This window comes from Saimiri boliviensis, chromosome 2, assembly GCF_048565385.1.
Source record: "Saimiri boliviensis isolate mSaiBol1 chromosome 2, mSaiBol1.pri, whole genome shotgun sequence".
NCBI lineage: Eukaryota > Metazoa > Chordata > Mammalia > Primates > Cebidae > Saimiri > Saimiri boliviensis.
In genome coordinates, this window is record NC_133450.1 from 138,254,440 (window position 1) to 138,265,700 (window position 11,261).

The 11,261-nt window shown below is 55.0% G+C and overlaps 1 protein-coding gene across 1 annotated transcript; it reads right to left on the bottom strand.

Annotated features, from left to right (window-relative positions):
• Positions 1 to 1,846: 1,846 nt before the first annotated feature.
• On the bottom strand, positions 1,847 to 4,107 carry TMEM141 (transmembrane protein 141). Its single transcript, XM_039461395.2, has 5 exons — positions 3,993 to 4,107; positions 3,317 to 3,383; positions 3,054 to 3,137; positions 2,732 to 2,839; positions 1,847 to 2,264 (listed from the first exon to the last, which is right to left on the bottom strand). Exons 1-5 carry the CDS (start codon positions 4,044 to 4,046, stop codon positions 2,251 to 2,253), a joined length of 327 nt encoding a protein of 108 aa, XP_039317329.1. The 5' UTR covers positions 4,047 to 4,107; the 3' UTR covers positions 1,847 to 2,250.
• Positions 4,108 to 11,261: the final 7,154 nt, after the last annotated feature.

The window sequence follows — 11,261 nt, forward strand, 5'->3', positions numbered from 1 at the left end:
GGTGCACAGCTGCCCCCAGCAGGTCTGCCTTCCTGAGCCTTCTGGCAACTTCGTTCGGGCAAACAGAGCGAGAGTGGCAGTGGGGGCAGCTGCCCTTCCTCCCTCTCAGATGACATAAAGACACAGTGGCCGAAGCCAGTGCAGCCACCTGGCGCCATGAGGCAGATTTGGGAACAGAGGCCACTGCGGCAGGGACAGACTGAAAGGAGCCTGGTCCCCGACTCCCTGTCAACCCTGGACCACCCACTTGGACTTTTACATGAAAAATGAAGCTCGGCCAGGCTATAATCCGAGCAGTTTGGGAGGCTGAGGTGGGCGGATACCTGAGGTTAGGAGTTCAAGCTGGCCAACACAGTGAAACCCCATCTCTACTAAAAATACAAAAATCAGCCAGCTGTGGTGGTGTGCACCTGTAATCCCAATTACTCGGGAGGCTGAGGCTGGAGAATCGCTTGAACCAGTGAGATGGAAGTTGCAGTGAGCCGAGATCATGCCCCTGCACTCCAGCCTGCATGACAGAGCAAGACGCGGTCTCAAAAAAAAAAAAAAAACCCACAAAACCCAGAAAAATACAGCTCCATCTTGCTGAAGGCAGTCATCTTCCGCTTCCTGTCACTTTGAAGATGCAGTAGGTACTCAGTTCTTTCTTTCCAGTGACTGGCAAGGTGAGGTGCGGGCTGAGCTGGGGCTGGAGCAGCAGGGCTGGGGCTGTGGGCGTCCATGCTGCAGGGAGCCAGCTGTGACCATGATGGCTAGCTGAGATTGTTTGGTGTCCACCTCTTCCTTCTGTCGGGGCTGGGGCTGTGGGTAGACTTGCCCACTCAGCAGCTTTCCTTGTGCACAGACACAGCTCCGACAGCCTAGCTCTGCCTCTGGGGAGTCACTTCGGCTGATGGACAAGTGTGGAATGGCCGGCAGGTGGGCGCAGCCCGTGAGCCCTCCTCTCCCAGCAGCCAAGCTCTGGCCGGCCTCGCCCCTTTAGCTTTGTCCCCTACATGCCAACTGCTACAGAGGCAGACCCCCATACAGAGAGGCTGTGGTGGTCTCATGTGGCCTCAGGGCTGGTGCAAAAGTCTTTTTTTTATTGCATTTTAGGTTTTGGGGTACATGTGATGAACATGCAAGATTGTTGCATAGGTACACAGCTGGCAGTGTGCTTTGCTGCCTTCCGTCCCCTCACCTGTATCTGTCATTTCTCCCCATGCTATCTCTTCCCACCTCCCCACCCCCCGCCCCTCCCCCATTTCCCCCCCAACGGACCCCAGTGTATAGTGCTCCCCTCCCTGTGTCCATGTGTTCTCATTGTTCAACACCCGCCTATGAGCGAGAATATATGGTGTTTGATTTTCTGCTCTTGTGTCAGTTTGCTGAGAATGATGGTTTCCAGGTTCATCCATGTCCCTATAAAGGACGTGAACTCATCGTTTTTGATGGCTGCATAATATTCCATGGTGTATATGTACCACATTTTCCCTATCCAGTCTATCATCGTTGGGCATTTGGGTTGGTTCCAGGTCTTTGCTATTGTAAACAGTGCTGCAATGAACATTCGTGTGCACGTGTCCTTGTAGTAGAATGATTTATAATCCTTTGGATATATACCCAGTAATGGGATTGCTGGGTCAAATGGGATTTCTATTTTTAGGTCCTTGAGGAATCGCCACACTGTCTTCCACGCAAAAGTCTTAATTCTGGGGTTCAGTGTTGGGAACTTCCCTGTGCATCCTCAGTATGTAACTTAAATGTGAACCTCATGTATCAAATGCAGGGTAATAAAGGTGTCATGTGACCTGTCATCATCTTACCCTGCTGATTTGTTTTTCACCTGCCCAGGTGGAAACTCGGGTGGAGAGGAGGGTAAGCCGTTTATTAACCACACACCCTAGCACCAGCTGTCACCTTGGACTTGTCGGAGGTGAAGGGGCCAGAAAGGGAATGACAGCGTGCACCAGCCCTAGGCGGGGGCTCCCAGACACACCGTCTCTGCTGGCAGTTCGGACCATGCCTCCCGATAGCCTGGAGGAGCACCACCACCCAGGGAGAGCCCCTTCTGCTCCAGCCTACTGGGCGCATCCCAGGTGGGGGCAGAAGCTGTCTGCAGGGGCTGTTAGGCCTGGCCATGCCCATGGACAGAAGATATGGTTGGGGCACCCTAGGGTGTGGGGAGGGTCAGCCTGGGGCTGGGGGGGCATGAAGGCTTGTTCCAGGACTCCTCCTGCTCCCAACCTCTGTGCCCCGGCTGGAGCTCTCCTAGCTTCGCCGATCTGTAAGAGCCAAAGAGAGACAAGCTCGAACCACATTGTCCTGGCTTGGCGTCCCTGCACCCATTTTATCGTGGCAAAAACTGGGTCCCATAAGAAGGACAGCAGGCAGTGGGGGCCAGGCCTGGGTCCAATGCAGAGCCTCCCAGTCCAGCCTCACTCGTCCTGGTGCCCACGTGGCTGGCTGTGGCCTTGCCATGCCCCTCACTCTGTACCCTTCCTCTCCATTTCAGGGGCACCCCAGCCCCTCTTGGTTCTTCCTCCAGCAAAGGGAGCTCTCCACGATCTGTCTACTGTGCCTACCCCCAGCTCCAGCCCATCTGGGAGTCACATGCTGAGGAGACGGGGCCAGAGAGACCTTGTCTAGCCTATCATGGCAGGGGAAGGGGGGCACCCAGGCCTGGCTGCCTAAAACCCTGGGTACTGGAGCTGTGGCATCCACTTCCGGCTAACCCCCAGGCTCTTCTCACCTGTGCTCATGTCTTTGGGGAGCTGCCCGGTCTCCAGGAAGAGCCAGAGGTTGCTGCATTTCTCTGTCTCCACTCTCGTTACTCCGTAGCTGGCCACGGAGCCGGCAACTGTGGAGCAGTGAGTGGAAGAGGGGGCTGGGGTCTCTGTGCTTCTCAGGGTGAGATAGGGCTAGTTCCTGGCAGATGTGGTGGATGGGCCCAGGTGGGGCTCCCGCCAAGACTTGGGGCTCCATGTCAGAGTCACAGATGCAGAACCACAGCCCCCAACCCTAGCAGAAGCCCACCCCACAAAGAGCCCAGGCAGGGGCCCAGGAGTACCCACCCACGGCCACTAGTAGGCTCCACTGCAAAGGGTATGGAAACTTCCTCTGAATGAACATCTGCAAGCCGAAGGCCGCGCCGGTGCCTGCAAGGAGCCGAGGTCCCCATCAGTCAGCCCGTGCCCATACCCGGGGCTGGCCAGGGCCCACCTTGCCAGGGCCCCGGCACCTGCGGGCAGGTGACTTGGCACCCCCCTGCTAGGGAGCCAGGGCGGGGCAGGAGGGTGCGTTCTCTCCGTGCCGCGGAACACCTGCTGCAGCCTACCTGTGATGAAGGCGCAAACGCCCCCCATGAAGGCTTGCGACTGGCACGCGGCATACTCCCGGAGTCCCTGCGGTGGCAGAGCGGGGGTGAAGCTCAGTTCCCTGCCCTCTTTTTTTTTTTTTTTTTTTTTTTTGAGACGGAGTTTCCCTCTTGTTACCCAGGCTGGAGTGCAATGGCGTGATCTCGGCTCACCGCAACCTCCGCCTCCTGGGTTCAGGCAATTCTCCTGCCTCAGCCTCCTGAGTAGCTGGGACTACAGGCACGCGCCACCATGCTCAGCTAATTTTTTGTATATTTAGTAGAGACGGGGTTTCACCATGTTGACCAGGATGGTCTCGATCTCTTGACCTCGTGATCCACCCGCCTCGGCCTCCCAAAGTGCTGGGATTACAGGCTTGAGCCACCGCGCCCGGCCCCTGCCCTCTTCCTTCACCGCCTCTCCTGTCCCTCCTCTGGCCACACCCTGGCTGTGGACAAGACCCTGGGCGCTCGGACACGTCCCACCTCCCCTGTGCCCACCCGGACGCCCTGTGCCCCATAGCAGTGGGTGCCCCCAGCCTTCGCCACTCTTCCCTGACGAGGGCCCCCCTCTCCAGCCCCAGCCCCAGCCCCCCGCCTCGCTCAGGCCAGCTTCTGAGGTCTGAGGCTTGCCCGCGTCCCAGGCCGGCCTTCTCACCGGGTGCTTGGCGGCCACGGCGTCATCCACCCGGGACAAGCCGAGGTTCACCATGGTTGGCCCGGCTCGGGTTGCCGGCCGACGCAGGCGCAGGCGGAGGGGCGGGGCGGGGCCCTGGGAGCGGGGCCTAGGGGACGGGCCGGCGCAGGCGCAGGCGGAGGGGCGGGGCGGGGACCTGGGGGCGGGGCCTAGGGGACGGGCCGGCGCAGGCGCAGGGGCGGGGCGGGGGCCTGGGGGCGGGGCCTAGGGGATGGGCCGGCGCAGGCGCAGGCGGAAGGCGGGGCGGGGGCTGGGGGCGGGGCCTGGGGGACGGGCCCGCGCAGGAACAGGCGGAGGGGGCGGGGCCTGGGGAGCGGGCCGGCGCAGGCTGAGGGGTCGGGGCCTAGGAGGCGGGGCCTGCGCAGGTGCAAGCGGAGGGGGCAGGGCCTTGGCTTGGGGGCGGAGCCTGGGTCGAGCTTGCGAGAGCTCAAGGGAGATGGGTGGGGCCCGGCCACGCCTCTAGGAGCCTGACCTCCGTGACCTCCGGGGACCACCGGGCGGGGCGAAGGCGGGGACCGTCGGGACGTGGCTGAGAGCGCGAGCTCCTCCCTGGGGCCTCCGCCGCCAGCCTCATTCCCACAGTCGCAGTGGCCTCATGGTTGTCAGTGTTATTTTGCTTAAGGACCAGAATCAGTTATTAAATCTCATAAGCGACCACGGAGTGGGGATGTATAAAATATTTAGCAAAGTGGTTCTAGAATCAACCAGCAGCGGAGCAGCTGAGCCTCGAACTGCGGTTTTTTTTTTTGTTTTTTTTTTTGGCGTAACAGTCTTTACTTTTAAATGACTATCGATACATGAAATGATAGCATGTAACAAGTTCTTGAATTCTATCATCTAGTAATCTTAAGAGAAACTAAACACAGTGCAAACAATTCCACTGGTATTCACTGTTCTAACCATTGGCAAGAATGGACGACTTTAAGGCTGGCTGCTGCCTCGCACAGGTTACAAATAACTATTTACTACTTTTTCATAAAGCCCCTGACCTTCAAGAAAGTGTTAAGGAAAAATATTATTTAATCTCTTCCTTTCTTCAGAGAGTTGTTATGTGTTTTGTTTTGTTTTTTTCTTTTCTTTTTTTTGAGACGGAGTTTCGCTCTTGTTACCCAGGCTGGAGTGTGCGATCTCAGCTCACCGCAACCTCCGTTTCCTGGGTTCAGGCAATTCTCCTGCCTCAACCTCCCGAGTAGCTGGGATTACAGGCAGGCGCCACCATGCCCAGCTAATTTTTGTATTTTTAGTAGAGACGGAGTTTCATCATGTTGACCAGGATGGTCTCGATCTCTTGACCTTGTGATCCACCCGCCTCAGCCTCCCAAAGTGCTGGGATTACAGGCGTGAGCCACCGCGCCCGGCTTGTTGTTTTTTTAAATTAGATCTAAGAAAGAAAAAGTCAACACCGGTAGACATGCTGCTTGGGTGTGGGAAGACAGTTGCCTAGGTGACATGGCAAGAGACTGAAGGCACAATATGTCCCAGCATAACAAATAACTGATTACTTAGTTATAGCAATGACACCAAATACAAATTAGATTCAATCACATAATCAATTATGTAATCAAGCTTATTACATTATTACTCTCTTTATTTTTTTATTTTTATTTTGTTTAATAATAGAGACAGGGTTTCACCATGTTGGCCAGGATGGTCTCAATCTCTTGACCTTGTGATCTGCCTGCCTCATGCTGAGATTACGGGCATGAGCCACCACGCCCAGCCAACATCATTATTTTCTATTAATATTTAGTATTATAGTGTAGGAACATTTTTGTCTTATAGTATAGACATAATTGGGTGAAATATAATTAGGAACTGAAGGGACATTGTGAGGACTGATCAGGAGACAAGAGTGAGGGCCTTGCGGTAGCACCAGTGCCTGGGGAGGCGCCCATTACTTAGCAGGCCTTAGGGGAGTTCCCCTTTCACTGGGGAGTTCAGAGAACACTCTGCTCCAGCCGGCTCTCGAGGAAGGCCTGACACTAGCCAGGCCGGCCGCAGACATCCAGGGGCTCACACACCTCTCCGTGGCACGGTGCTCTGACGGTCACCATCCTCGTCCACTTTCGGGTTCCACTTTCCCACCCGCTGCTCCCTTGTAAATTCTTAGAGGCTGTGAGAAGTAAGAATAGAGGAACCCTAAAAGCCTCTGATCTCTCTGATAAGCACACGACTGACGTATTTGCCTCCCCTCCTTGCAGCGGCTGCCTGAGAGGGAGGGGCCCTCTGCACTGCACCCCTGTGACCCTGTGTACTATACCCACATGGCCCCCCATATTGTAAGAATGTGATTTGCTTGACCCCTGTGAATCATGTCAGATGAGTCACTCTCCGGCCCTGCCCCCTGCCTTGTGTACAATAAATATCCAGGCATTCGGGGCCACTGCTGGACTCCACCCCTTGGTGGCAGTGGCCCCCAGCCCAGCTGAATTCTTCTATCTCTGTGTCTTGTGTCTTTCTTTCCTGCGATCTACTGTCTCTGCACACAAAAGAGCACCCCCTAGACCCTGTGGGGCTGGACCCTGCCCTTGAGCCAAAAGGCATAGGGAAAAAGACATCTACCCATTAAATTCCTCATAAATGGGAGGTAAAAAGGTGACATTTTTGGACAGTTTCTAAGTCTGTAGATTTGCTACTCTCCAAAAAGTGGAAGGACCTGCTGTATAACATACGGAAACAATGTATTGCCATTTCATAGGCGTATAATAGAGCGGTGCTAAAGCTTCCTGTTCCACGAGGGCATCTAAAATGCCAGTCCACAGAACAGCCGACTCTCTCTTCTATCCATTTATGCAGAAGTTTTCATGGATTTCTGGCCAAATGTCACAGACAGAAGCCAAGAGGTTATCCACCACGTCATCCCTCTTCTGCCGAAAGCAGGTCCGGAGCTGTCACCCTCTCCCGGGTCTCCTTCTCCACGGCGGGGCCGCAGATGCCCTGGGCTCCCAGAGCCGCAGCCTCCCTGGCCTTGAACTCTTTCTCCCTCTGCAGGTGGCACCTTTCGGTTCCAGCCGGAGCTGCTGCTTTGGCCTGCCTAAGCCTCCAGTTCTTTCTTGTTTCTGTTTGTTTCTGTTTTGTTTTGAGACGGAGTCTCCTCTGTCGCCAGGGCTGGACTGCAATGATGCCATCTTGGCTCACTGCCACCCCCGCCTCCAGGGTTCAAGCCATTCTCCTGCCTCAGCCTCCTGAGTAGCTGAGACTACCAGTGCCTGCCACCACGCCTGGCAAATGTTTTGTGTTTTTAGCAGAGATGGGGTTTCACCGTGTTGGCCACGGTGGCAGTGATGATGAGACCAAGGCCAGTGGCCTCCCGCACCCCGACGGCCCCGTGGGTCCTCAAGCTGCGCTTTAAACCTTAGTTTTTTCTTTCTTTCTTTCTTTCTTTTTTTTTTTTTGAGATGGAGTTTCGCTCTTGTTACCCAGGCTGGAGTGCAATGGCGCGATCTCGGCTCACCGCAACCTCCGCCTCCTGGGTTCAGGCAATTCTTCTGCCTCAGCCTCCTGAGTAGCTGGGATTACAGGCATGCGCCACCACGCCCAGCTAATTTTTTGTATTTTTAGTAAAGATGGGGTTTCACTGTGTTGACCAGGTTGGTCTCGATCTCTTGACCTCGTGATCCACCCACCTGGGCGTCCCAAAGTGCTGGGATTACAGGCGTGAGCCACTGAGCCCAGCCTTCTTTCTTTTTTTTAATGTTTATTTTATGTACAAAGAACTATCATGGCTTTTCACAGTAGATGCCTTGGATAATCCTTGAAGTCCACGAACCGATGTCATTCATGCACTGATGGAAACGCTGCGGCCGTATTTCCGGATCGAACGGACTTGACAAGAGCGAGAACCGTGGCTGGATTTTCCCGGGCAGCTCCTGGTGACCCAGCTTGCTCTCGGGGGTGCAACGAGGCAAAGGCCGTTTTGAACTTTTCTTCTTTACGTTTTCCTCTCCCTGCCCCAGGTGTCAAGATACAACCTTGGGAGAAACTGCCTGTGTGCTGCGTCTCATCTGGAAATCCAGCCTCCGAGCCGCGCCGTTTCCCTCCCTACCCTGTGCTCCAGGCCTCTGTGCGGTTATCCGCCTGAGCACGAGCTCAGCACACACCCTCCTCTCTTATCCGCTCATGGATTTCCTCAGGAGCTTCAGGAGTTGGATACTGATCGCGACCAGGGACCTCCAGAATTCTCCCTCCAGTGAAAGATTTCTTCAGGGGCAGAACCCACTGCTGGCTGAAGAGTGGCTAGGAGATTGACTAGGACTAATCTATTAATCTGTAACCTGGCAGGATCCATGGTGGCACCAGCCCCTTCACCAAATGGGACAACGGATCAGGAGGACCCGGGTGTGTGGCGTATGCCTGTGGTCCCAGCGACTCGGGAGGCTGAGGCAGGAGAATCGCTTGAACCCGGGAGGCGGAGGTGCAGTGAGTGGAGATCGTGCCACTGCGCTCCAGCCTGGGTGACAGAGCGAGACTCTGTCTTAGGGAGAGAGGGTGGGGGGAAGAGGGGGAAGAGAGAGAGAGAGAGAGAGAGAGAGAGAGAGAGCGCACACGAGAGAGAATCCTCTCCTCTTTCTAGCTCTTTTTCCTGATCCAGGAGAGATTTAACCAAGAGTCTCACACTCAAGCGCTCCCAAGGCAAGAGGCCCACTAGGGGAGTCACGCCCCAGGCACCTACCTGACCCCCTTGTCTTTTCTGAATTCCAAACCCTTTCTTTCTTTCTTTCTTTCTTTCTTTCTTTCTTTCTTTCTTTCTTTCTTTCTTTCTTTCTTTCTTTCTTTCCTTTCTTTTATTTTTTGAGATGGAGTCTCACTGTGTCATCCTACTCGGGAGGCTGAGGCAGGAGAATTTCTTGAACATGGGAGGTAGAGGTTTGGGTGAGATGAGATGGCACCATTGCACTCCAGCCTGGGCAACAAGAGTGAAACTCCATCTCAAAAATAAATAAAATAAAATAAAATGAAAATGAAAGCACTCTATAGGGTGGGATTGGGCTGAGCAAGCCGCTCAAGGTCCCCGTTACAGAATGTTCTGGGGTTTCGATATCCTCCCGAGCGGTCCCATTGGTTACTTGGCATATTGTGGGTAACCCCCCATATAGGCACCAATGAATGAGAGCTAAGCAGAACCCTGGCACAGTTAGGGCTTGAGGAATAGCTCACTTTATAGTGTTACTACTCAGCAGTTTGCTTTTATATAATCCTTTACATAATCATATATTAGTTTATAGAATTAGGGCTTGAAGAATCCCTTTATAATATAATCCTCTATATATAATCATATAATAGTTGATACTACGAGTGCCTGAAGAATATTTCCCTACATATATACCTATAATTATATCTTAGTTCATATCAGAGGAATGCCTAGAGCAGACACAGCGCAGAGCATGGTTTAAGGGAAGACAGTTACAACAGGACAAGAATCCATGGCCCAGGCGGCAGCGTTCAGTGTCGTAAAGATAACTGCTGCATGGCAGGCTTGGGGTGAGAGCCACTCCTCCTGATAAAGGAGTCGTGGGACCCTGCTCCAGTTCTTGTGGAAGGCTGCCCTCAGACTGGCAATCCACCTTGGTGACTGTGAACTTTATCGGCTCTTGCTACTGTGCTGCTTGAAAAGCATCTTCCCATAGAACCCACTGGAAGCTGCCAGAAGGTGGCGGTAACGCTGACAGCTCTGTCACTGCTGTGTGACTTAAAGCATCCTCCTATAAATCTTCTTAGAAGTAGTTTGCCCATAGATAGAAGTATTGCACACTGCACCCTCTTCACTGCGCACGGCCCAGCTCCATGCCTCGGTGACCTAATGGGGGTGGACCCCTTACTGCACACGGCCCTTGCCTTTGTGGGAACGGGCCCCCTGCTGCGCACTGTCCACCTCCTGGCCTAGGTGACCTAAGGGGGATGGACCCCATGTTTTATTGCTCACGACCCTATCACTGTCCTTAAAGATGATTTCACTCACTGCCCTGCCCCCAACCTATACACAATCAATACTCATGATTCTGGACATTTGGGGCCTCATCTGACTCCGCTCATAGGTGGCGTGGCCCCCCGAGACCAGCTGCATTTTCCTGGTACTTCTGTGTCCTGTCTCTTTATTTCTCGGATCCTGCGCCTCAGCACAGCATAAGGCTCACCCCACGACCCTGTGGGGGAGCCCTCAGCCATACACATAGGCCCTATGTAAATGGAGAGGATGAAGTCTCGGGGTGAGCCCTAAGTAAATGGACAGCATGAGGCGAAGTTGAAAGCCGTTACCATTCCTGTCATTGTTGGAGTGTTTCCATGTGATTTGGTTCTAGGATGTCTTTAGGGTCCTGCCTCCCTGCCTCACTATCACTTAGAGGCTGGTAGTGCTGGCCTCCCTGGCAGGACCCCTGTCCCTGACCACAGGGGTTTGGGTGGCGCACTCTGAGGCCACCTGCTGCTCCTTATCCAGCATCCCTGGGTGCTCTGTGAGGACACAGAGAGGTCACTCGGGAGGTTCCAGCCTCTGCCAGCCCACAGCGCCTTCCCGGCGTCACTGCCACCGCATGCTTACACAACCAGTGATAAGGCAGTGTCCAATGCTGTAGTCCTCCCCAGGGCCAGCCCAGCCCCGTCTGGTTCCTGGCCTGCTTGCTGGAAGCCCACCTGAGGGCTGCATCGGGGCTGGTGGGGTCTGGAGTGAGGGGCATGAGGCCTCTCTCATAGTTGTGGGGGCACAAGCTCTGTCCTGGACCCTCTGCCATTGTGACCCCACCCACATGTTCAGGGTGAGAGAAGGGGGCTTTCTGGGTTGCCAGACCCCTGGAGAGGGGCCTGGTCACAGCAACTCCAGCCACTTGCCTGCAGCTGCCCCCCCAGGGCCCTGGCTCAGCTCAGCCAGGCAGAGTGTGGGCAGAGGGGCTTGATGCGAGTCCAGGCAAGCCAGGACAAGCCTCTGCTGTGGCTTGACAGTGGCCCTGGGACTGGCAACATGCCTGTCAGGTCCAGGGGACAAATCCTCAGCTGGGTGCATCAGGCCAGAGCCTGGCTGTCTGGAGCCCTCCAGGAAGTGACCCCTGGAGCTGGGGGACACCAGAGTGATTGTGCCAAACAATGGACAAAGGGGCTGGAGTCTCAGAGCCGAAGTGCCTTCCGCTCTCATCTGCTCCCCCGAGGAGCAGGCACACGCAGGTGCTGGCCTGGCTATAAATCTGGTCCCCTGGGGCTTGGGGACTCAGGACCAGCGGCTGGAGGGCAGGCAAGGGG